Raw genomic sequence first — 27188 nt, 5'->3', positions numbered from 1 at the left:
CTATAATGTATATAGTCTTGTGACAAAAAATACTATTTACCATAGTATATTCAGTAACTTTCCATTTTACTTTAAAAGTTGTATGAAAAAGGCTGGGCACGGTGGCTCACACCTGTAATCCCAGCCCTTTGGGAGGCAGAGGTGGGCAGATCACTTGAGGTTAGGAGTTCAAGACCAGCCTGGCTAACATGGTAAAACCCTGTCTCTACTAAAAATACAAAAATTAGCCAGGCGTAGTGGTGGGCACCTGTAATCCCAGCTACTTGGGAGGCTGAGGCAGGAAAATCCCTTGAGCCCAGGAGGAAGAGGTTGCAGTGAGCTGAGAATGGCCACTGTGCTCCAGCCTGGGTGATAGAGTGAGACTTCCCTACCCGCATCACCCCCCCCAAAAAAAGTTACATGGAAAAGATACATATTATTAGTATCTATCTTTGAGTGAGAGATTACAAAGGATTTTTTCTTCTTTATGCTTTTCTGCATTTTAAAACTTTCCATAATGTACTTGTTTTTCTTTATGTTAGAAAAATCAAATACAACTATAAGGCAAACTCAGTGCCAATTGATAGAAATTATTCTCTAAAGGTAGAACATAAAGTCACCGTGAAACCTGGGTGTTCCGGGGCATTAGAGGGCCTTTTTGATCATAGACCTTGAGGAAGACAATACTGAAAATCTGTAATATTTGGCTTCATTATTTCCTCTCTAAATTCAAAGTTTGTTTTACCTGAGAAGAACTTACAGTAACTGCTACCACAGCACTAAATAAAGATTATGGGAGTTATATTTTCTAACATGCCATAAAAAATTACACGATAAGCAAAAACAGGCACTCTAGATAATTTTGATGAGAAAATCTAAATTGAGTGATGGTTTGCACACATATCTTAAAAAACAGACATATGAAGAAGCCATTATCAAGTTCAGCTCAGAAGTTGGGGTTATTTGGACACATAACACACTAATAAAAGCATGTTCCTCCAGAGGAGCCGCAAGTCGCGTCTCATCAGCAATCACTGAAATGGATTTGAGGCACATTTGTGGGCATTAACACAAGGAATAGAAGTGTGGCCATAAACACCTTCATTTTGTGATGGCAGACATATGATTAAAGCCTCAAAACGGGAAAAGATTCACTCTCCTCTTTGACAAGATCCGTTGCTATGGTGATGGTCTGCTCGGCCCTGGCTGAGCGCCTTCAGGTGGCTTCAGTTTTGGAAGACAAGCTAGGTCATGTTTGAACCACCTTGCTTACACAGCAACCGGACAACAGAAAATCGCTTACATTCAGGAATGAATTATTCACTTAAAAATTCCATTGCTGTAAAATTTTCTATGTGATGAAGACTGAAATATTTACCTCCAGTGTGGAAATTTCTGAGCTCCAGGCTTCCACTCACCAACTCCATCTCCCATTTTAACTTCTTTAAAACAGTGATTAGTGCCTGAAATGACCTTGTTTTCTCGCACTCCTTTTATCTAACTCTCTCTATTAGAACATCATTTATTTGAAGGCAAAGATACTATTTTGTTCATCACTATAGTCCTAGCATCTAAAACTGTGCCTGACATATAATAGCCACTCAATAAATTTTAATTGACTGACGCTGCCTGTTCTCATGATACCTTTTTTTTTTTTTTTTTTTTTTTTTTGAGACAGAGTTTCACTCTTGTCGACCAGGCTGGAGTGCAGTGGCGTGATCTTGGCTCACTGCAACCTTCGCCTCCCGGGTTCAAGCGATTCTCCTGCCTCAGCCTCCCGAGTAGCTGGGACTACAGGCATGCACCTCCACGCCCAGCTAATTTTTTGTATTTTTAGTAGAGACGGGGTTTCTCCATGTTGGTCCAGCTGGTCTCGAATTCCCTACCTCAGATGATCTGCCCGCCTCGGCCTCCCGAAGGGCCGAAATCACAGGCATGAGCCAACATCCCCAGCTCCACTTTCTTATTTTAGAATTTTCAACAATATTCTTAAGAATGTAATGTGATTGTAGACAGTTTACTTTCTCTGGGCATTTGTTTCCTCATTTACAAAACAGGGGAAATTAACTAATCTATACATTTCTTATCTATGCTAAAATTTCATGACTCTTATGTGTGCAAAGCTTACCTGAATTATAAAATATTCATTTTCCACTTCATTCACTGTGTTTCTAATGAGTTCTTTTCTTATTTTCATGTACAATAATGTATACATAGTTACAGCTCACAAAGCACTTTTGTTTCCACTATTTCCTTTGACACTTACTTCAAATTCCCAAAGAACGATAGTACTTACTATTTCTGTTTTCCGGATAAGGATTAGAAGCTCAGAGAGGGTATACGACTTCAGCGTGCATCTCATTTCACTAAATGTGTCTGTTATGAATAAAAGTTGTTCGGGTGGGGCGCAGTGGCTCACGCCTGTAATCTCAGCACTTTGGGAGGCTGAGGCGGGTGGATATCAAGGTCAGGAGATCGAGACCATCCTGGCCAACATGGTGAAACCTTGTCTCTACTAAAAATACAAAAATTAGCTGGGCGTGGTGGTGCGAGCCTGTAATCCCAGCTACCCGGAGGCCGAGGCAGGAGAATTGCTCGAACCCGGGAGGCGGAGGTTGCAGTGAGCCAAGATCGTGCCACTGCACCCCAGCCTGGCCAAAGCGCGAGACTCCGTCTTAGAAAAGAAAAAATAAAAAAGTTGTTGACTAATATTTTAATACTTGTAAAATCATGATGTAGACCCAGGAATTTTAATAAGTAATCTTTTTTCAAAATAAGTTTTCAATAAATATTAGTCAGCATATGTGTGGTTTAAGGGAGTCTAACACTACTGCATGTTTAATACACAAAAGACCTACTGTATTCCCAGCACATGACCAAATCTACTCCCCCTACATCCTGCAGTAGCATCTAATATTTCTCCCATTGGACTTATTCCTTTGAGTGAAAGCATTGCCTCCAGAAAGCCTCTACAGTGGGTAGGAATACAAAATAATCATAAGTATTTAGCTTCAAATCCCCATTGGACAATTTAATAGCTTTGTGATTGTCAACAAGTCATGGTCTCCTTTTTTGCATCAGCAAAGTGTATAGGAATAACTACTTTCTTAAGAAAAATGTAATAATTAAATTAGACAACATAAATTCGTGCTTAGTTTACAGTATATACTCAGCAAATGTGAATTCCTCCCCATTCTGTTACCTTGGAGGAGTAACATATCAATCTATTCACACTTTAGTGAACAAGTCTTAAGGAAATACAGAGAGAGAAAGGAAAGATAAGATAGTCTTGGAATATGGTACTGGATATAGATTACTGAATAAGTAAATTATAGATAGATCTTAAATATTAATTCTATTAATTATTAATAAAATATTAACAATATTATTATTTATTATATTAATTATATATGGCTAATAAAATCAATAATTATTAATATTATTCATATTTTTGATAGAAGCAATGAAAACTGAACTTTAAGTATTTTTAGAACAAGAAAATTACACCTTAACTCTAGATAAGAAAGGCTAGCATTTCTTTGCAATCACTTTAACTGAATTTGTTTTCCTTTAACTTTGGATTTCTTATATGAGCATGTGGCTTCTGGGCATCATTTGACCCCTCCAACTTGTGAGCTGCTTATTTAGCACCCTTCTCAGGTCTTAGGAAGTTAAAAGAGGGAATTTCCTTTAGTCTAATTCAAATCTAAAATCTAGGGGAAAACAAGTAGGAATAGGGAAGGTTTGTAGTTGTTGTTGTTGTGTTGTGTTGTGTTGTGTTGTGTTGTGTTGTGTTGTATTGATAGCCATGAGGAATAAGTCCTGGTTTGGAAACATATGGGTTTTGGGAAGAAGTTGGGAGTCAAAAAGGAGAAAAAACTGAAACCCAAAACTAAGGAAGCATGACTGATATAACATCTAAAAACCTGGATTAGATCATCTTTTAAAGTCCCACAATCTCCACTCCACTCTGCAATCTGCAATTGCATAAACTCCCCAATTTAAACCTTCCTCCTAAATGATTTCTACAACTGTTTCTACAATTACATTGTATTCTTGGAATTCCAGCAAAATTTGAGTTCGATTATTTGTGCTTTGATATTCATCGAGAGGTATTTACTATATTCTCAGTTTCAGAAGGTCCTCTTATAGAAGATACATCGTGGAGGAAGTATGTAGACAAAGAGCAAGAAAGAAAGCGCCTACATATGAGCCTCCTCCTTTTATTCCACAGTACAGTCAGGACTGTGGCCAGTCTGATGAAAACCAAAAACAAGATTTTTCCCTTTCCTCTTTCTATCTTCTAGTCCACTTGACCATTCCCGCTCAGGAACTCCATGTCTGCCCTTTCCTCTTCCCTATTTTACCACCCTCACCCCTACCCCTCCCACCTCTCTCACATATACACTCTCGGTGCCCTTAAGTCTTCACAATAAAAATAGAATGACATTTCTTTCCAGATAGGTAGCAATCCCCATTCTAAAGGAAACTGTTTACATGCAAGGGCATGAGACTGGTTATCTTTAACCTAATAGTCTTACATTTTCATAGCACTTTGTGTACACTTTTTTTTTTTAGCTTCACAAATGATCTTATAAATAACTAGTTGGAATTCAATAAAAACAATCCAGGAATACCTGATGCAGAGGTCCTGGAAGCCTGGATTATGGATAGAAGGAAGACAGAAAGCCGAGTTCCTAGAGCATAGTTCGAAGAGAACATAAGCTAATCTGGTGAAGGAAATATTGAGCAGAGAGCAGTTTTGACCAAAGCCAAAGGAGGGCACTTATATCCCTTTAAGGCCAAAGGAGGATTAAACTCAGTGGTTGGACTTTGAATAGAGGTAGAAGGGGAGGGGTGGGGAGGGAGGGAAGGAACATACTAAGACCTCCTATGTCACAGTTTGGCAAAGAGGGAAGGGAAGGGGAGGGAAGGAAAGGGGAGGGAAGGGGAGGGGAGGGGAGGGAAGGGGAGGGGAGGGAAGGGGAAAGAAAGGAGAAAAGAAAAAGAAATTGTTGGGATGGGTTGCATTGTGTTATGATATGTATTTTCAATGGGGGAGGGATTTCTAGGGCTTAGAAAACACTACAGAGAAGAAATCTTCACGTCTAAGCCTTACAGTGAGAAGTAGAAGAGATGACCAGATAGCAAAAATGAACTGGAACTAAAAATGAAACGCTTAATGCATTTAACATGTGCCAAGTTAAGTAGGAATATGAGATTGTCGGGTTTCCATTGCATAAACTTGCGCTGCCAAGTTTCCTCACACATGAATGTAAGTAGGTTGGACTTTAAGCTAACTGTGTGCTAAAGGCTAGTGAATACAGTAAGGAAGGGAGGCAGCGAAAGGAGAAGGGGTAGGATGCAGAAGCATCCCTTCCTTTTGTGCAGAAACTTCCTTCAGGGGTAAAAATGAAGAGTAATCTCAGAGTAAGCAAACAACATCAAAAGAATCTCACCTAGAGGAGTCTTTAGCCAAACTGTGGTAGTGACTCTTTCACCCTTAGCTATGATAGGACGATGTAACTGGATTCATCATGAAGAGCCTTAGGAAAGCTAGGCGTTCTTTATGGGGCTACCTGGCTGGGACTCTGGCAATTCTGAGGGAAGAAAGCCCCTTTGCAACAGTCTCTTCAGAAACCTATTTTCCGAGAAAAGCAGGTAGTGGGATTGATTATTAAGCTTGCATTTGGACTAAGAAATTAGAACACAGTATCCTTTCCAGTCTGGGGTTCCCGTCAGCCCTACCTAAAGTCAAAACAAATTATATCTCTATTGCACTTGCTATTAAAGAAGTCTGGAGTATTTTTGTTAAACCCAATTGCTGTTATCTCCTGAGAACTAGAAAGTGAACAGCCACATTTATCCCCAGATCAAAGATCAGGAAACTTAGACAGAGACACACTGTTCAGATGAGGCGCCCAAGGTCACTGGTGAAGTTAGAAAGAGCTTGAAGCTGCAGGTAAGTCTTCGCCCCCTAGTTTTGAGCCGCGCCTCCTTAGCTGTCCCCAGACAGGCAGGCTGTGGTCGCGAGATAAATTTTCCCAGGGAGACTGTCCTAAAGGGCACCTTAGGTTCACGCTGAAGTCAGTGTTCAGGGCTCTTCCTCTCCAGCGTGAGGACAAGGGTGCTCCTTAGCAGAGGGGTTAGTGAAGACCTCGAGGGAGACTGGGGTCCCAGGCCCTCAGCCGCCCCCGGGGATCCGCTCCAGATTGTGCAACGCAAGCCCTCCTGGCCTCCGCCGGGGCTCCCTCATCTGGCAGGAGCCCAGAGTCTCTGCAGCGCGCCACCCACGCTGAGAGCGGCTTCTTCAAGAAACAGATCCTGCAGCATAATCTGCCAGGGCCCTGGCAACAGGAACCGGTCCTTCAGGCAGCGAGCCCAGGGAGCAGAATCCTGGCGCCCCCGGCGCGCGGCCCTCAGCGTGCTCACGCCGCTGCGCCCCACCCAGCGGTGCCTGCCCTTTGGTCCCCCGCCCTTCTCTCCATTTTGTCCTCAGCCCCAGCAGCCGCCGGGCTGGCTGCAGAGGCCGAGGGGCCGAGGGCACCGGAGCGCAAGGGATTCCGCGGCACCACGTGTCCAAGCCGGGCTAAGGCGGGCGGAGCGGGCCGGGCCCGGCTCCCCGGGCCTGAGCGCAAACCAGCAGCGACGCGGGGTCCCGTCCGCACCGGCACCCGGCCCAGCCGGGGCCCGGTCTCCCGGGCGCACGTAGGTGCCTCCTCCTGGACAGCGCGATGGGGCCCTTCTGGGCGAGAAAGGGTAAGACCGGGGCGCCTATGCGGTCTCTGCTGTCAGTGCCCGCGGACACGGGAGGGCAACTGATGGTCTTCGGTACAATGAGGGCAGTGATGGGGCGCTCCGGACCCCAGGACCACCCTTTCCAATGCGGGAGGTATCCAGGGTGCTCGGCGATGCACAGAAGAAGGTCGTGGGAAATGGGGAATCAAGGGCACTCTCAGCACATGGAGGCCAAGGGAAAGGCCCTCCTGTTTGATTGGTTTGATTGGTTGTTGAGACGGTCGGGCTGGACTCCTTGTTGCAACGAGCAAGATTAGCCAGGCTAATGTATAGGCCGTCGGTTTTGAATCTCCCTTTACTGGTTGTTCTCAGGAGTGGGTTTGGAAATGGTAGCTTTTGATAAGGAAGGTTCATTAAGAATAGGTGTTCTCCAGGAAGCCTCCATGGAGCTCTCCAAAGAGGGAGACAGTCCCAAGTCCCCAGAGGACACTTTTCAAGTTTCTGCTTCCTGGAGAAACTTTCGTAAAGACTATTCCAGGTGAGAAAGGATGAGCCATTTTCCATTAATGTGCTGTTGAAGGGCTACGTTGATGAGCTCAAAACCTCCTCATGGTGGGTGGTATCAACAGGTTTGGATTTAAAATAGAGGTAAATTGTACAGTAAAAGATATCTGTAAGCTTAATTTAGTATGTGGAAAGAGATTCTGAAAGCTTTTTAAATGAAAGAAGCTACTGGGGAAAATCGTTGCTTTTATCTTCCCCAGTGTCCAGCAGGTAGTGCTATCAAGGAAAACAGGAGACTCCACTGCTAGGTTCCTCTTGCGTCCTCTGGCCCTGACCCCAGAGCCTGTGCAGCAGAAGCAAAGGGCAGCTGTAACATCTGGATATCTCTTCTCAGAAAAGGGCCACATTTGAACCCTACAGATCAGAATCTTCAACTTAAAGTTTCTGCCAAATCAGATTCTTCAGTAGGCACATGTTAGGAATGTTTGCCTTTTCCTCCCCATAGGGCACCCTTGGGGCAAAAGGAGTCAGGTATTCTCTATGCCAAGTTTTCTCCATTTGTACATTTGGAGAGCAGTAGCACCTGTCGCTGAGAGATGAGCCCAGGTGAAATCATTTTTTTTTATATGCTTCAGATTTTAAAGCAGCAATACATTATCATAGTGCAGATTTTGATTGCTTAATTTATTTTACAATAGTACTATTTTAATGCAGAATATATTTAAAATACACTCTTCAATTCATAATGATCTGTACATATTTAAATAATATTTTATTCACTTGATTTGTATTTAATAGTCTTTAAGGTGATATCATAATTGAAACTAAGTAATTATATGCATTCATAAACGCTGATGCACTGAACAAAAAAACAAAAAATGGGTCCAAAACTTTATTTTTACAGATGATCTACTGAGGCTTGCAGAGAGTAAGTGAGTAATTTAGCCAGTGGCACACTTAGAACCAGCTGTCTCTAATAGTCATGGGTTTTTTTGTTTTTTTTTTCTTTTTCTTTTCATATTGTAGTAACAGTAGGTAAAAGATAAGCACAAAAGAGTAATACTACAAACTAGTAGTTGACAAGGTTTGGAGATGGGATGAGGGTGAGAAGAATGTGACACTAAAAGTGTAGCATGAAGGAGATCTTTGTGAGGATGGCATAGATATGTATCTTGATTATTGTGGTTACACGAATCTACATATAAGATAAAATGACAGGCCTGGCATTGTGGCTCGCGCCTGTAATCCCAGAACTTTGGGAGCCTGAGAAGGATGGGTTGCTTGAGTCCAGTAGTTTGAGACCAGCCTGGACAACATGGTGGGACCCCATCTCCACTAAAAATACCAAATATAAAAAAAATAGGTGGACATGGCAGTAGGTGCCTGTAGTTCTAGCTACTGAGGAGGCTGAGGCAGGATGATTGCTTGAGCCCAGGGTGCAGGGAGCTGTGATAGCACCACTGCACTCCAGCCTGGGTGACAGATCAAAACCTTGTCTCAAAAATAAATAAATTAATTAATTAATTAAAGAAAATTTTAAAAAATCATAGAGCTGTAAACAGGCATTGCACCAATGTCAATTTCCTGGCTTTGATATGATACTGTAGTTATATGATATAACCGTTGGGGAAGACCCGGTGAAGGGTACATGGGATCTCTCTGTACTATCTTTACAACTTCCTGTGAGTCTATAATAATTTCAAAATAAAGAAACTTTTTTACAGTCATTTTGTAAGTACATCAAATTCCAACATCGGCCATTTTTCTAAATCTGAATGTATACAAAATATTTCATTTTACTATATATTCTAAGTATGTAATACTTACTTAAAATAGTTGTGGTACAAACTAACACCTGCATATAACTTTATTGATATTTAAAAGACCATACACACCGTTAAGATGTAACTAATCATGCTGGAGTATCAAATAGCATCTTAGCAATAGGTATTAATTTCATTTTAGTCAATTTCTGTTTATTTAAAATTTTGGAAAACAAAGAGAAAGTGTTTTATTTAAATAGTACTTGTGTGAAAATAACAGCTGGTGTTTTTATTTTCTTCTCTCTTTTTTTTTTATCTGTGTAAAAATACTGAGGTTTTGAGTCTGCATCCTTCTTCTTAGCAGGATGTTTTCTGTGGTTCAGGTGACAGAACCCAGAGATATCACCAAGCAGACATGATAGAGGGGATAGGATAGAAAAAAAAAGAACAAAACTGATGTTCATAAAGATACCTCACTGAAAGAAATTAGGAAAGTAAATTAAGTTATTTGAAATATCTGAAAAGTCTTTTATGGATGTTCAGATCCACCCTCACCAACATCAGGGTGTTTTTTCTTTGGGGTTGGCCACCAATGTCCCAGAATACCTAAATACCTAAATATATCCCCAAAGAAAACAGGGACTAAAGCTTCTGTGGTCTTGTAGACTGACAGCAGGTACTGGCAAAGGAAAGAAAGGTTCCTGTGTACACACTTCTGACAAAAGAAATGTTTTGTATTTCCAGTACTTCAGAACTTTCCAGAACTTCAGTTTTTCTAGTATACTTCACAATTTTTATCATCTCTGAATATGAATCATACTACTACTTACTTATTCTTACTTAAATTAACACATTACTTTTTTACTCAGATTTATCAAAGGAATAATGCCCACCTATGAAATAATGTTTCATCTGTTAGTTACATTTCTCCTAATATGTACAAATAAATATATATTATAGCTTTATAAAAGACATCCATGAACCACCTAAAATTATCTGTGTACCACCTAATGTATCAGGAAACACTGTACAATGACACAACCTTGGGAGGTGCTCCAGGACCTGATGATGAGGAGAAGCCTAGCTATACAGAGTAAGTAGAGAAAATATTAAATTAAAAATGTACCTCTAGATTATTTTTCCTATATGGTCTTTTGAATTGTCAAAATGTGGTTAGAATGAGTACTTCTATTGTTAGAGCAGTCCATTTAATTATTGGGAAGATCCATTTATCCTTATATTGAGAGTAGATGTGAACTCACCTAATTACCTCTACTGTATCTCTACTGTCACCCAACCAAAAATTCTCTATAATAATACCATGTGACATTTTGCCAGATGCCTCATCAAAGTCCATATGCTTTGCCAGTTCTAACACTATCTGTAATAAGAGAAAAAAAATCTAGACTTGGTCCAAGTAATTCTTAGAAGCCCAGGATGATCTCTGTCACTTTTTTCTTTTCTAAGCACCCAGAAACCAACATTTTATTAACTTGTGCCAAAATATTGCCCAATATTTCATTTCAGCCTCATCAATCAGTGTTTTACAGGCTTTCCCTTCCCTCTGGCTTTTGAAAATCAGAACTATATGCTTGGCTTCTATATTTCTAATATCTTGGAATCCCATGCTCAGGGTGCTTCATAGACATTAACAGTGGTGCCATAATTCTATTTGTATGAGATGAGATTGTAAAGCCCAGTTCATAACTTGTTAAATGTCTTAAGAGAAGCTAGTGACATGACTTGACCTGAGCTTTATTCTCTTTTGCCAAGTTTTATTTTTTCCTTTTTAGTTTGGAAATAATTTTTACTTGACAGAGAAGCAAACGAGTCACTAGAAAGTTATGTGTTCTCTTAGTTTTTCATCAGTATTAAATGAACTGTAACAAGTAGTGAGCTTATACTTTTCTTTTGCTTCTTACTTAAAATATAAAGTGAATATTTTTCTATTTCTTATGGTAAGCCATAGTTCAAAATTAGAGTCCAGTCTTCTTGAAACTGTGAACTGAAGTTTTACCATATCAAATGTTCTTGGGACTAGAACCTTAGATTTTTCAGTTTTTTGCATTAATAGTAGTGGTATTTATTATCATAATATTTAATTCAGCTTTTAAATTAACCAAACATCATTATTTTATCTGAAAATGGTGGGATGTGAGAGAGATTACAAAATAAGAATATTCCAAATGACCTTCTAAGTAAAGATGTGCAAGTTGAATACAGAAAGAGAAAGAAGTAAGAAATTATCTATTTCTCTGAAAATAAGGAATGAAATATGAATTTAATCTCAGAAGAGTACATATTTTCTTATTCCCTAAAGAAAATTGTGAACCTTTGGTGACCCAACTAAAGACAGTTTTCTGACTTAAAACCTTAAAAATCAATTTAGGTTCAACTTATTAACTGTGAGAATTTTCTTCCCAAGGGCAGAACTGATGTCTTTGGTAGTATAAATGAAGAATGGGTGGAAGGTAATATTAACCCGTTCTCTTCCTTCTTTCTTGATTTAACCTGTGCCTGGGGAAACTCAGTTCATAATTTCATCAATTTTCACCATTAATACACACCAAATTAACTTTAAATGGTATGGAATGATAGTCTAAGTGAGTAGGAGCCATTAAACCTAATGACACTTAAATGTATTCATCACATTGATGTGTGTCTTTTAAAGGGCCATTATGTTTTTCCACAAGAGAGAAGGGGTTTGAAAGCGTAAACTTTATATTATCTATATGAACATTCTTTAGTATCCATTTGGTTCTTAAAACATATTAAAATGGAAGGTGGCTATAATAAAGTTGTTTTTAAATTTTAATCAAAGGGGAAAATTTCCTGTCGCTCCCAAGAGTAAGGCTGTCGGGGTGTGCGTTGTCCATGGTGCTGAAACGGGCTCTTCCTCAGTGACCTCACTACAGAATTAGGTACAGAAAGAAAAAAAAAAAAGGCATTTCTTCCAGTTAATGACTTACAAGAATACAAATATTGACTTTAAAAATTATGTATTCTTCAGTTTTATAATCAGCATGGAAATAGAATTTGCAGACATTACTAGCTTGTATATTTGAGTGATGTGCTTGTAGGACGAATTGACAAATATTTGTTTTTAACCTATTTGAAGTACAGCTTGGAAATTTTTATCACTTTACTCCTACAATTTCTTGATTCATTAAGTTAATAATATTTAAAGGTTGTCAATTTCTATTTCTTTTCTAAAAACTCTTCATTTCGTAATTTTTTAGTCCCATAGTATTGCTTTGTCTCTGACTTTTGTTACAATAGATACTTTGGACATTTTTCATATAATTTTATATAAAAATTATGCCTCCTCAAATAATGAGCCATTATTTCCATTACTATTTATATGTTTGTAGAATACTTATTATCCATAACAAATTGTCAAGAAATACTTAATGCATATAATTGTGAGGATTATGAAGAATTTTTATATATGGCCCTTGCCCCTGAGAAACCTTAAATATAATAATTACTGCATTTGCATAAAAAATAAAATAACAACAACACAAAGCAGTGTATATTACTAGAATTTAAGGTCATTGAGGGACCGGACCTGTTTGATTTTTTATAGCTTTATCTCAAGTATGTAACACAGTTCCTAACTCATAGTGAGTGCACAAAAAGTATTTGTTAAATGCCATAGAACGTTAGTGAATGAATAAATGCAAAAAGAGCTAGAATTGGTGGCATGAATCAGATGATGTTGATTTACAGCTACCCACTTAAGAAGGGGTATGCGTTGTCTAATTATTATGTTACAGAAATTGATATACATTTATCTGTTTTCCTCCATGCGTTAAATTATGAAAAGCAAAAATAAGTCTAACATGTTTTCATGTATATTAAATGTTAGGTATTTTTTAAGTGTTTTACACATGCCACTTCACTTATTGCTCACTACAATTATTACAATTTCCTCTTTACAAATGAGGAAAGTTAAGAGACTGTCTTAAGTAACCCAGTCAGTAATTAGAAATTCAGAATGAAACTCAGCCTGTCTAATGCTGAGTTTTTAACTATTACTATGCCAAACCCCCAAACTATCCTTCAGCATTAAAGAGCTTTTGTAATTTTCATGACATCATGTGAATTCTAGCTCTTTAGAAATCTTTCTCTTGATCTGCTTATGGAAGATCTGTTACCTAGGCAACCTTGCTTTTCTAATTAACAGTAGAGAAGTCATTTTCCTCCCTCTTCATAGCAGGCAAAAGGAAAATTTATTCATGGGGAAAAGCATAAAATCCAAGAGCCAGAGCCATCCTTTGGGTTTATGTAGAAAGAAGAGGAAGAAAAATGACAGAGTGGGAAAAGAATAGATAGTCCTCTCTACCCTCTACCCTAAGTTGGAAAGGTTTTGTGGGGACTCCAGTGATTATTCTCTAACAACTAGAATGTTCTCTCCTACTTCTTTTTGAAGTGAAGTAGCTGTGGCATGAAGTTCATCCAAAGACTTTTGAAACAATGTTCCAGACAGAGGCTTATTTTTCAGTTTCCAACAAGACCAATATCAAACACCCTGAGCTAGATTGATAATGTTTATACAATTATATTAAACTTATGTACAGATGTTTAATAAGCCCATTATATCATTTCCTCACAGTATTTCCCAGTCTGATATTTCTTATGTTTATGCCACATTTTTAAACCAAAACTTTTAAATCCAGCATCTATTATTCAGCTCTTACCACTAATGAAGTTTGTCCAGAAAACTTATCAATCATCCTGAACTTAACTCACTTATGATCACTTTTCATAAAAAAGTACAAAAAGAACAGATTTAGTAGCTTAGCTGTGTTAATCACATAAAATTCTTATCATTCTTAAATTTGCATCTGGACATCCAGCTAGAAACTTAAAACTGAAAGTTAACTAAGCCCAATAGTTCTGAAAACATTCCACATACTGACAATACCTAAACACTTATTTTCCTTATTGGAAAACACCAAAGACAATCTGATTTTCCTTGCTGAAATAATAATAAAGTTATGCATTAGGTGAAGTGTATTAGTTTGTTCTCACACTAGTAATAAAGACATATCTGAGACTGGGTAATTTATAAAGGAAAGAGGTTTAATTGACTCACAGTTCCACATGGCTGGGGAGGCATCAGGAAACTTATAATCATAGTGGAAGAGAAGGCAAACACATCCTTCTTCACATGGTGGCAGTAGGGAGAAGTGCAAAGAAAAAGGGGGGAAGCTCCTTATAAAACCATCAGATCTTGTGAGAACACACTCACTATCATGAGAACAGTATGGAGGTAACTGCCCCCATGATTCAATTACCTCCTACCAGGTAACTCCCATGACACGTTGAGATTATGGGAACTACAATTTAAGTTAGGATTTGAGCGACGGACACAGAACCAAACCCTATCATTCTGCCCCTGGCCCCTCCCAAATCTCATGTCCTCATATTTCAAAACACAATCATGCCTTTCCAACAGTCCCCCAAAGTCTTAACTCATGCCAGCATTAACCCAAAAGTCCAAGTCCAAAGTCTCATCTGAAACAAAGCAAGTCCCTTCTGCCTATGAGCCTGCAAAATTAAAAGCAAGTAAGTTACTTCCCAAATACAATGGGGGTACAGGCATTGGACAAATAGACCCATTACAAATGGGAGAAATCGGCCAAAACAAAGGGGTTACAAGTCCCATCCAAGTTCAAAATCCAATATGGCAGTCATTAAACCTTAAAGTTCCAAAATGCTCTCTTTTGACTTCATGTCTCACATCCAGGTGATGTTGATGCAAGAGGTGGGCTCCCATGACCTTGGGCAGCTCTGCCCCTGTGGCTTTGCATGAGACAGCCCAAATCCTGGCTGCTTTCACAGGCTGGTGTTGTCTGTGGCTTTTCCAGGCACACAGTACAAGCTGTCAGTGGATCTACCATTCTGTGATCTGAGGACAGTGGCCCTCTTCTCACAGCTCTACTAGGCAGTGCCCCCAACCCCACATTTCTCTTCAACACTGCCCTAACAGAGGTTTTCCATGAATGTTCTGCCCCAGCAGCAAACTTCTCCCTGGACATCCAGGTGATTCCATACATCCTCTGAAATCTATGTGGAGGTTCCCAAACCTCAGTTCTTGACTTCTATGCACCCACAGGCTCAACACCACATGGAAAGTGCCAAGGCTTGGGGCTTGCACCTTCTGAAGTCATGTCCAGAGCTGTACCTTAGCCCCTTTTAGCCATGGCTTAGAACAGCTGGGATGCAGGGCACCATGTCCTGAGGCTGAACACAGCAGGGGAGCCCTGGGCCTGGACCACGAAACCTTTTTTTCCTACTAGGCCTCTGGGTCTGTGATGGGAGGGACTGCTGCAAAGATCTTTGATATGCCCTGGAGACATTTTCCCCATTGTCTTGGTGATTAACACTGGGCTCCTTGTTACTTGTGCAAATTTCTGCAGCTGGCTTGAATATCTCCCCAGAAAATGGGTTTTTCTTTTCTATTGCATCATTAGGCTGCAAATGTTCAAAACTTTTATGCTCTGCTTCCCCTTGAATGCTTTGCCACTTAGAAATTTCTTCCACCAGATACCCTAAATCATCACTCTCAAGTTCAAAGTTTCACAGATCTCTAGGGCAGGGAGAAAATCCCACCAGTCTCTTTGCTAAAACATAGCAAGAGTGACCTTTACTCTAGGCCCCAACAAGTTCCTCATCTCCATCTGAAACCACCTCAGCCTGCACTTAATTGTCTATATCACTATCAGCATTTTGGCCAAAGCCATTCAACAAGTCTCTAGGAAGTTGCAAACTTTCCCACATCTTCCTGTCTTCTGAGCCCTCCAAGTCTCTAGAAAGTTCCAAACTTTTCCACATTTTCCTGTCTTCTTCTGAGCCCTCCAAACTGTTTTAACCTCTGCCTGCTACCAATTTCCAAAGTTGCTTTCACATTTTCAGGTATCCTTATAGCAGCACCCCACTCCAGTTACCAATTTACTGTATTAGTCTATTCTCGTGCTGCTAATAAAGACATATCTGACACTAGGTAATTTATAAAGGAAAGAGGTTTAATTGACTCACAGTTTTGGATGGCTTGGGAAACCTCAGGAAACTTACAATCATGATGGAAGGGGGAAGTAAAACATGTCCTTCTTCACATAGCAGCAGTAAGAAGTGCCAAGCAAAAAGGGGAGAAACCCCTTATAAAACATCAGATCTCAAGAGAACTCACTCACTATCACAAGAACAGCATGGAGGTAACAGACACCATGATTCAATTACCTCCCACCAGGCCCCTCCCATGACACGTGCAGTTTATGGGAACTACAATTCAAGATGAGATTTGGGTAGGGACACACCCAAACCATATCATGAAGTGACTGACATATTATTGATATGCTTTCCAGTCCTGTATATATCAGTAAATATCTAGAGGCTTGTAAATTAAATGTGTGATCGTTTGCTCCAGAATATTTTTTCCCAGTTATTGAATTACGTATGCTGTTATCCAATTATTGTATATAAAAAGAAGAAAAGAAACTTCATCATTTATAAAGACCCTAGGAGAAGGGATGAGATAGCACATAACACATCTTAAATTTCTTCTTAAAAATTTGACATTACATAGCAATCCCTGCTTTACATTCCCTCTGTACAATGAAAAACAATATTAAACATAATTTGAAATTAAATTTTTCCTATACTTTAAAATATATCATGTTAACACATGAATAAGTTGCACTGCTAGGTTTTCTTTTACTCTTTATAGCCTTAACTTTTTCACATTATTTTTCATCCCATTATACTAAGCTTAATCTATATTTCACTCCCCTAAGGAATTTCTTTCTCCTTTTATACTAACTGCTTTTATGTACATTAATGAAAATTTTGCACGCCAAGGAGAAGAGGTGAAAACATTCAGACACACACTCTTGACTTCCTTAATGGACATTCATAAGAAGTGAAACATTTCTTTTCTCAGTGTCTCTAATATATGTTACAAATGAGATCAGGTTAACATTAATGTGACCACAAACTTCCAGCTGTTCAAATTTACACATTCATCGTGTTGCTCGTTTTACTAGTGCACAAGGGAAATACCATCTTCTGGGACTTTTCTTCCCCCCATCAGGATATTTAAGCTGGAAGCTTTGTCAGGCTGCGTCAGTGTTCCCTGAGTAAGCAGGAATGCAAACTGCAATTTTAGCATTAGCATTCTACTTAGAACAAAGGGAGGTGCCCGGAAGCAGTACACATTAGTGCAGAGTTTTCTGGTTTCCCTTTAAAGAGAAGGCACAGCCATTTGACTCTTGAGCTTATTTAAACAAGTCACCAGTCCTTGACTCCAGAACTGAAGCTTTATATGTTATTTCTATTTGGCTGAGCCAGTAATTTTTGATCGCTTCTTCTTCCCAAGAGGTAAGTTTGCTTGCTGTGGTAAGGGAGGTATATTTGTTTTGCTAAGGGGTTATATTCTTGTCAAAGATTTGTCGTAAAAATATTAAGGAAGATGTGGTTAACTAAATCACATTTCATAAAATGTTGCTGATATTCCAAATAAGCCTTGTTTTGGAGTTAGAAATGATCGGGAGAAAATTTAAGTTTTCAAGGGAGCATTTAAATAGCAAAGAATTTGTACAGTCTGACTGTACAATTTCCTGCAAAGAAATTTTCCTGCAAAGAAATTTTCAAGTGAGCATTTAAATAGCAAAGAATTTGTACAGTCTGACTTTACAATTTCCTGCAAAGAAATTGTAAATCATGTATTATAAAATTGTTCCTAATTTGTCATTTAAAGCTGTTTTCCTTTTATCAAACTGTACAAAACTAATTTCTTTCGGTTCTTCACTCTGAGTCTCTCTGATCCGATTGACCAGGAGAGAGCTGCTAACTATAGTAGCATGCTGCCATTCCTACACTTGGCAGGTTGACAGTAGTTGAGTGAAGGAGTTTAAATTAGTTTCTATTTAGAGTTTATCCCAGATTATATAATAATTTTGTACTGCAGGCTTTGCTCTAGAATGTAAGTGAAAATTAATGCTCTTGATCTAGAAACATCTTAAATTGAATTAATTTGAATGTGATATGCTAGTTGTTTTGTAGTTGTACAAATTGAATACGTCTGTAGTATATGAGAGTTTATACGTGTTCTCCTGGTTGGGAGCTTTCACAGGTTAGGGTTGAAGTGCCATATCTGCTCTTAAGTAAATGTGTTGTATTATTTATTGCTAAACTATCAAGTATATACATTTTCAAAAACAGCTACCATGAAGGTAATGGTTTAGTTTAAAACTTGGAGACTCTTGCAGGTGAAACTGGATTTAAATACAGCTATTTTTCTTATTGGCTCCAATACCATTTGGCATTAAGTGGGTACCAGTTAAACTCCCACCTCAGCAAGAGGGGAAAGGTTGTTGGCCAGTGCTCTAAAGGCAGTTTTATCTCTAGCAAGACTTATAATATTTTTGCAGGCATTCAGAAATCTATCCTGAAATAGTGGTAATTATTGTTACTGTCAGAGTCATCTCGTTCCTAATAACATAGAGAGCTGTCTTACTTGTGCTGTCCTTAATTCCTCACACCTACCTGATGTCCCAAACCTCACCTTGTTTGAGGTCACTTAGGTGTAATAGCAAAGCAATTACATAAGAATAGTGCCATTATTGTGCGGACAAACTAAGAGCAATGTTTTCCAACCTTAACTGCACATTGGAAGATGTTACCAGAAAGGGGTCCCGATCCAGACCCCAAGGGAGAGTTCTTGGATCTTGCACAAGAAAGAATTCAAGGCAAATTCATAGAGTAAAATGAAAGCAAGTTTATTAGACAAGTAAAGAAACAAAGGAATGGCTACTCCATAGGCAGAGCAGCAGCATGAGCTACTCGTTGGCTATTTTTATGGCTATTTCTTGATTACATGCTAAACAAGGGGTAGATTATTCATGAGTTTTCTGGGAAAGGGATGGGCAATTCCCGGAATTTAGGGTTCCTCTCTCTTTTTAGACCATGTAGGTTGATTTCCTTATATTGCCATGGCATTTATAAACTGTCATGGCACTGGTAGGAGTGTCTTTTAACATGCTAATGAATTATAATTAGCATATAATGAGCAGTAAGGATGACCAGAAGTCACTTTCATGGCCATCTTGGTTTTGGTGAGTTTAGGCCAGCTTCTTTACCGCATCCTGTTTTATCAGCAAGGTCTTTTTGACCTGTACCTTGTGCCAACCTCCATCCTGTCACTTAGAATGTCTAACCTCCTGGGAATACAGCCCAATAGGTCTCAGCCTTATTTTATGCAGCCCCTGTTCAAAATGGAGTTGCTCTAGTTCAAACACCTCTGACAGAATCACATGGTGGGCTCCATGCATCAGTATTTTTTAAAGGTCTTCTTGTAATTCTAAGATTTATCAAGGTTGAGAACCTCTGCCTTAGTAAGAATTGTCTTCCTGCATGATTTTAAAAGTTATTTGAAGCTGGGCATGCTAGCTCACTCCTATAATCCCAGCACTTTGGGAGGCCGAGGCGGGTGGATCACAATGTCAGGAGATCGAGACCATCCTGGCCAACATGGTGAAACCCTCTCTCTACTAAAAATACAAAAATTAGCTGGGTATGGTGGCGCATACCTGTAGTCCCAGCTACTCGGGAGGCTGAGTCAGGAGAAATGCTTGAACTCTGGAGGCGAAGGTTGCAGTGAGCAGAGATCACGCCACTGCATTCCAGCTTGGGCTACAGAGCAAGACTCTGTCTCAAAAAAAAAAAAAAAAAAAAAAAGGTTATTTGAAACTGCTCTTCCACCCCACCCCCAGACAGCAATATCAAGTAGTACATTATCTACTTATAAGACAAAGTGAGAACTGGAGTCTCAAGCTTAACCTAACAATCTTAAGTTATGGGACATGACATAAAATTCATAGGGGTGCAAATGTGATGCTTTATCTAAATGCTAATATACTTGAGGTCAACTCTGGAAAAGTAAACTTTAAAAGAGTGTGACTTTTAAAGTTTACTTTTACTCTTTTTACTTTAAATGTTACTTTTCCTTTTCCTTTTTTTTTTTTTTTTTTTTTTTTTTTTTTGAGGTGGAGTTTCGCTCTTCTTGCCCAGGCTGGAGTGCAATGGGGCGATCTCAGCTCACCGCGACCCCCGCCTCCCGGGTTCAAGTGATTCTCCTGCCTCAGCCTCCCAAATAGCTGGGATTACAGGCATGCACCACCACACCTGGCTAATTTTGTCTTTTTAGTAGAGATGGGGTTTTTCCATGTTGGTAAGGCAGGTCTCGAACTCCTGACCTCAGGTGATCCACCCGCCTCGCCCTGCCAAAGTGCTGGGATTACAGGTGTGAGCTCCCGGACTTACTTTTCCATATCTAAATGTAATAAAGTTGTGTTTGAGTTATTCAGCAATGTTTATCACATTTCTGTGTCTGAGACCCATCTTAGTCTGAAGTTTGGAAAACACTCACTCCAGCCAGTTTGCTCAGGTAGAAAAAGTGACTAGAATACTGCATTTATAGGGTTGCTGAAAGAATTGAAGATATAATGCATGATAAAAGTCTAGCACAGTGCCTCACATACAATGGGTATTTAATATGTTAGTTTTCACCTTCCTTCCTCAGCTTATTAATTTTAACATTAAAGTGTCTCAGGTTAACCTTAAGGCAATGAGTAGAGAAAAACTATTATTTCCCATATATTATGATGGTTCATCTGTTGTTTTTCAAAGAGGATTAATTCAAACCTTTGCCTGGAACATGAGGTGTATTTTTTTGCAATTTACTTCAAATAATTGAAGAAATTCAAAGTCATTAAAAAGTCATGCAGAAAATGTGAAGTTTATTAATTTGTCTAATTGTTAAAGAAAAGAAATAACTAAAATATGTCCTTATTTTGGTCATTGGAAAATATACCACAGAATGCATTTCAAATTATTTGTGTGTGTTCATATTTTTTAATTGAAAAGGTACCAGGGGTTAACTTGTATGTATTACTTTTAGAGTATCTTACATTTTTTTTCAGTTTTGTAAATGACTATTGTCACTTATTGGCACAAGTTCTTTAAAGGCCTCTCACAAATCTTAACCCAAGTGCATAACACTCGCCTCTATCCAACAAACCAACTACAGATTTCTAGCTCTTTTTTTCCTATATCTTCCTTCACACACACACACACACACACGAACACCCTGAAAGACAGAGAAAAGAGAGAGAAATGGAGACTCAGAGACAAAAAGACAAAGAGCGAGTGAGAGATTTTTCCACAACATATATTCCAAGATCTTAACCAACATAAATGTTGATCACAACTGACTACTGCCAAAGCAATCCAATAAATACCAAAGTGACATGTTCTTCATTATGCAGAGAATCCCATTCCCTCTTGGATGCCATGTCCATAGCTCAATTTCTGAAGAAAATATTTAAGTCATTTTTAATCATACAACTTCTGGACATCAGACTCTGAATCTCAATCCAGAAATTTCTAATACTTTTTCTATTCCAGTTGAATTCTCAATCATTTATATTTGTATACAAGAAACCTGATGCTATACTGTGAAATTGGAGTTAAGCAACTGCGATTTATAATGAAACCCTGGATTCCAAGTTGCTTGACTACAGCTGATTAAATGCACAGCAGCCTTCAAATGACTTACATTTGCTATATTCTTTCTAATAATGGTAACCAACTACATGATAACTTAATTTGATAATGACAGTGTTTTCCTGAGATAAGAATGCTTGTGATTTTTGCACATTGATTTTGTATCCTGAGACTTTGAGGAAGTTGCTTATCAGCTTAAGGAGATTTTGGGCTGAGACAATGGGGTTTTCTAAATACACAGTCAAGTCACCTGCAAACAGAGACAATTTGACTTCCTCTCTTCCTATTTGAATACCCTTTATTTCTTTCTCTTGCCTGATTGCCCCAGCCATAACTTCCAACACTATGTTGAATAGGAGTGATGACGGAGGGTATCCTTGTCTTGTGCTAGTTTTCAAACGAAATGCTTCCAGCTTTTCCCCATTCAGTATATTGGCTGTGGGTTTGTCATAAATAGCTCTTATTATTTTGAGATATGTTCCCTCACTACCAAGTTTATTGAGAGTTTTTATCATGAAGGGGTGTTGAATTTTGTCGAAGGCCTTTTCTGAATCTGTTGAGATAATCAAGTGGTTTTTGTCGTTGGCTCTGTTTATGTGATGGATTACGTTTATTGATTTGCATATGTTAAACCAGCCTTGCATCCCAGGGATGAAACCAACTTGATCATGGTGGATAAGCTTTTCAGTGTGCTGCTGGATTTGGTTTGACAGTATTTTATTGAGGATTTTTGCATCAGTGTTCATCAGGGATATTGGCCTGAAATTTTCTTTTTTTGTTGTGTCTCTGCCAGGTTTTGGTATCAGGATTATGCTGACCTCATAAAATGAGTTAGGGAGGAGTCCCTGTTTTTCTATTGTTTGGAATAATTTCAGAAGGAACAGTACCAGCTCCTCTTTGTACCTCTGGTAGAATTCAGCTGTGAATCCTTCTGGTCCTGGGCTTTTCTGTTTGTTTTAGGCTATTAATTACTGCCTCAATTTCAGAACTTGTTATTGGTCTATTCAAGGATTCAAATTCTTCCTGGCTTAGTCTTGGGAGGGTGTATGTGTCCAGGAATTTATCCATTTCTTCTGTATTTTCTAGTTTATATGTGTAGAGGTGTTTATAGTATTCTCTGATGGTAGTCTGTAATTCTGTGGGATCAGTGGTGATCTCCCCTTTATCATTTTTTATTGTGTCTATTTGATTCCTCTCTTTTCTTCTTTATTAGTCTGGCTAGCTGTCTATCTATTTTGTTAATCTTTTCAAAAAACCAGCTCCGGAATTCATTGATTTTTTGAAGGGCTTTTCTTGTCTCTATCTACTTCGGTTCTGCTCTGATCTTAGTTATTTCTTGTCTTCTGCTAGCTTTTGAATTTGTTTGCTCTTGCTCCTCTAGTTCTTTTCATTGTGATGTTAGGGTGTCAATTTTAGATCTGTCCTGCTTTCTCCTGTGGGCATTTAGTGCTACAAATTTCCCTCTACACACTGCTTTAGCTATGTCCCAGAGATTCTGATACATTGTGTCTTTGTTCTCGTTGGTTTCAAAGAACTTATTTATTTCTGCCTTAATTTCGTTATTTACCCAGTGGTCATTCAGGAGCAGGTTGTTCAGTTTCCATGTAGTTGTGCAGTTTTTAGTGAGTTTCTTAATCCTGAGGTCTAATTTGATTGCACTGTGGTCTGAGAGACTGTTATGATTTCAGTTATTTTGCATTTGCTGAGGAGTGTTTTACTTCCAATTACATGGTCTATTTTAGAATAAGTGTGATATGGTGCTGAGAAGAATGTATATTCTGTTGACTTGGTGTAGAGAGTTCTGTAGATGTCTATTATGTCTGCTTGGTCCAGAGCTGAGTTCAAGTCCTGAATATCCGTGTTAATTTTGTGTCTTGTTGATCTCTATAATATTGAGAGTGGAGTGTTAAAGTCTCCCACTATTATTGTGTGGGAGTCTAAGTCCCTTTGTAGGTCTCTAAGAACTTGCTTTATTTTGCTCATTAGTTGATGCAGTTTCTTCACAGTGTCAATGTTCTTTACAATTTGGTATGTTTTTATAGTGGCTGGTACTGGTTTTTCCTTTCCATATTTAGTGCTTCCTTCAGGAGCTCTTGTAAGGCAGGACTTGTGGTGACAAAATCTCAGCATTTGCTTGTCTGTAAAGGATTTTATTTCTCCTTTGCTTATGAAGCTTAGTTTGGCTGGATATGAAATTCTGGGTTGAAAAATCGTTTCTTTAAGAATGTTGAATATTGGCCCCCATTCCCTTCTGGCTTGTAGGGTTTCTGCAGAGAGATCCGCTGTTAGTCTGATGGGCTTCCCTTTGTGAGTAACCCGACCTTTCTCTTGGGCTGCCCTTAACATTTTTTTTTTTTTTCATTTCAACCTTGGTGAATCTGATGATTATGTGTCTTGGGGTTGCTCTTCTCGAGGAGTATCTTTGTGGTGTTCTCTGTATTTCCTGAATTTGAATGTTTGCCTGTCTTGCTAGGTTGGGGAAGTTCTCCTGGATAATATCCTGAAGAGTGTTTTCCAACTTGGTTCCATTATCCCCATCAGTTTCTGGTACACCAATCAAAAGTAGGTTTGATCTTTTCACATAGTCCCATATTTCTTGGAGGCTTTGTTTGTTCCTTTTCATTCTTTTTTCTCTAATCTTGTCTTCATGCTTTATTTCATTAAGTTGATCTTCAATCTCTGATATATCTTCTGCTATATCAATTTGGCTATTGATACTTGTGTATGCTTCACAAAGTTCTTGTGATGTGTTTTTCAGCTCCATCAGGTCTTTCATGTTCTTCTCTAAACTGGTTATTCTAGTTAGCAATTCCTCTAACGTTTTTTCAAGGTTCTTAGCTTCCTTGCATTGGGTTAGAACATGCTCCTTTAGCTCGGAGGAGTTTCTCATTACCCACCTTCTGAAGCCTATTTCTGTCAATTCGTCAAATATATTCCCTGTTCAGTTTTGTTCCCTTGCTGGCGAGGAGTTGTGATCCTTTGGAGAAGAAAAGGCAATCTAGTTTTTGGAATTTTCAGCCTTTTTGCACTTTTTCCTCATCTTGGTAGATTTATCTACCTTTGGTCTTTGATGCTGGTGATTCTTGTATGGTGTTTTTGTGTGGACGTTCTTTATGTTGATGTTGATGCTATTTCTTTCTGCTTGTTAGTTTTCCTTCTAACAGTCAGGCCCCTCTGTTGCAGGTCTGCCGGAGTTTGCTGGAGGTCCACTCCAGACTCTGTTTGCCTGGGTATCACCAGCGGAGGCTGCAGAACAGCAAAGATTGCTGCCTGTTCCTTCCCCTGGAAGCTTCATCCCAGAGGGGCACCCGCCAAATGCCAGCCGGAGCTCACCTGTATGAGGTGTCTGTTCACACTTGCTGGGAGGTGTCTCCCAGTCAGGAGGCACGGGGGTCAGGAACTCACTTGAGGAGGCAGTCTGTCCCTTAGCAGAGCTCGAGTGCTGTGCTGGGAGATCCATTGCTCTCTTCAGAGCCAGCAGGCAGGAACGTTTAAGTCTGCTGAAGCTGTGTCCACAGCCGCCCCTTCCCCCAGGTGCTCTGTCCGAGAGAGTTGGGCGTTTTATATATAAGCCCCTGAGTGGGGCTGCTGCTTTTCTTTCAGAGATGCCCTGTCCAGAGAGGAGGAACCCAGAGAGGCAGTCTGGCTACAGCAGCTTTGTGGTGCTGTGGTGGGCTCTACCCAGTCCAAACTTCCCAGTGGCTTTGTTTACACTGTGTGGGGAAAATCACCTACTCAAGCCTCAGTAATGGCAGATGCCCCTCCCCCCACCAAGCTCCAGCATCCTAGGTTGACTTCAGACTGCTGTGCTGGCAGCGAGAATTTAAAGCCAGTGGATCTTAGCTTGCTGGGCTCTGTGGCGGTGGGATCTGCTGAGCTAGACCACTTGGGTCCCTGGCTTCAGCCCCCTTTCCAGGGGAGGGAACGGTTCTGTCTCGCTGGCATTCCAGGAGCCACTGGGTTTGAAAAAATGACTCCTTCAGCTAGCTCGCTGTCTCTCCAAACAGCCATCTAGTTTTGTGCTTGAAACCTAAAGCCCTGGTGGTGTAGGCTTCCAAGGGAATCTCCTGGTCTGTGGGTTGTGAAGACCATGGGAAAAGCATAGTATCTGGGCCTCAATGCACCATTCCTCATGGCACAGTCCCTCACAGCTTCCCTTAGCTAGGGCAGGGAGTTCCCCAACCCATTGCGCTTCCCAGGTGAGGCAATGCTCCACCTTGCTTTAGCTTGCCCTCTGTGGGCTGCACCCACTGTCTAACCAGCCCCAATGAGATGAGCTGGGTACCTCAGTTGGAAATGCAGAAATCACCCACCTTCTGTGTTGATCTCGCTGGGAGCTGCAGCCCGGAGCTGTTCCTATTCCGTCATCTTGCCAGCCACCCCCAGCTTTTAAATTACATAATGTATTTTGGCTGGGCTTGGTGGCTCACACCTGTAATCCCAGCACTTCGGGAGGCCAAACCAGGTGGATCACCTGAGGTCGGGATTTCAAGACCAGTCTGAGAAACATGGAGAAACTCCATCTCTACTAAAAATACAAAATTAGCTGGGCATGGTGGCACATGCATATAATCCTAGTTAGGAGGCTGAGGCAGGAGAATCGCTTGAAACTGGGAGGCAGAGATTGCAATGAGCTGAGATCGTGCCATTGCACTCCAGCCTGGGCAACAAGAGCGAAACTCCATCTCAAAAACAAAACCAAAAAAATTCATTTTGACTTCATAAATGAGTTTTTCAAAAAGGTTTACACTAATAACTCATTTTTAATTCAAGTAGAGAGAAACATGCCATCCTCATTTTTATAACTAAATATTTATAAAGTACCCATAGCATCTTTTGTGCATATTAAGTCATAGGCCTAAATCAGTTGTACCTTCTTGCAAGAAGCCTAAATCCAATTTAAATAAACGATATGAACCCTACCAAAATTGAATTAGAGATTGGCTTATTTTCATATTTCAGAAAATAATATTTCTGAAACACATTGAACGAAACTAGTTTGAAACATTTCAAATGCTTTAATCTCTCAAAGTATTTTAGGGTAAGGTGCTGTTGGCCTAATTCATGTGGCCAAAAATTAAATTGCAGTGGAACTTAGAACCCACAAGAGCATTACTATAGGAATATATCTGAGGAGGGCCATCTGCCATCCTCAATGAGCTTCCCTCCAGCCCCCACTGAAAAAGACTCTTTGAGGTTTAGGCTGAGTGTACTTCTCAGAGGACACATCTGAGAAAATGCCCCATGTGTGTATACTCCTTCTATCTCTAATGGCATGAATAATGAATAAGAAGCTTATGAAATATGCACTCAAATAGCCTTCCTCTCTTTTTAAGAAAACACTATGCCACACCTATAGTAAGAAAAAAAAAACTGGAAATGCTGAAATAAGATTTGTCTTGAATTTAATGATTTTGACATAAATAATTTTTTTGCATGGAAATTTGAATTCATTCTTTCTGAAAGAATTATTATGGGGGTAGGAAACCAACATTACACATTTGAAATCAGCATTTTCATACCCAATTACTATGCTATAAATTAGAAAAAACAAGTAACTTCATCTAGAAGATACATAATTTGAGAGCTGTTGACTCTGTCTTTTAAAAAGAACCAATTTTTTATCTGTTTAGCACA

The 27188-nt window shown here is 39.4% G+C and overlaps 1 protein-coding gene and 1 pseudogene across 6 annotated transcripts in view; both read left to right on the top strand.

Annotated features, from left to right (window-relative positions):
* Positions 1–6315: 6315 nt before the first annotated feature.
* Positions 6316–27188, top strand: part of SYBU (syntabulin) — a 117553-nt gene continuing 96680 nt past the window's right edge. For 2 of the 6 annotated variants that reach the window (XM_034966491.3, XM_034966490.3), the window contains exon 1: positions 6316–6738. Coding sequence is in view for 2 of the 6 variants with exons in the window: in XM_034966502.3 (XP_034822393.1) it covers positions 6714–6738 (25 nt within the window). In the remaining 4 variants the exon portion in view is untranslated. Of the gene's footprint in view, positions 6739–17233; positions 17367–27188 lie in introns of those variants that run through there. The other 4 variants (XM_034966502.3, XM_034966501.3, XM_034966499.3 and 1 more) reach the window with 2 other exon arrangements.
* Positions 7104–25573, top strand: LOC130541731 (uncharacterized; annotated as a pseudogene).

This window comes from Pan paniscus, chromosome 7, assembly GCF_029289425.2.
Source record: "Pan paniscus chromosome 7, NHGRI_mPanPan1-v2.0_pri, whole genome shotgun sequence".
Taxonomy (NCBI): domain Eukaryota; kingdom Metazoa; phylum Chordata; class Mammalia; order Primates; family Hominidae; genus Pan; species Pan paniscus.
The sequence above is the reverse complement of the archived record's forward strand: the minus strand, read 5'-3'. Positions and strand labels throughout refer to the sequence as shown.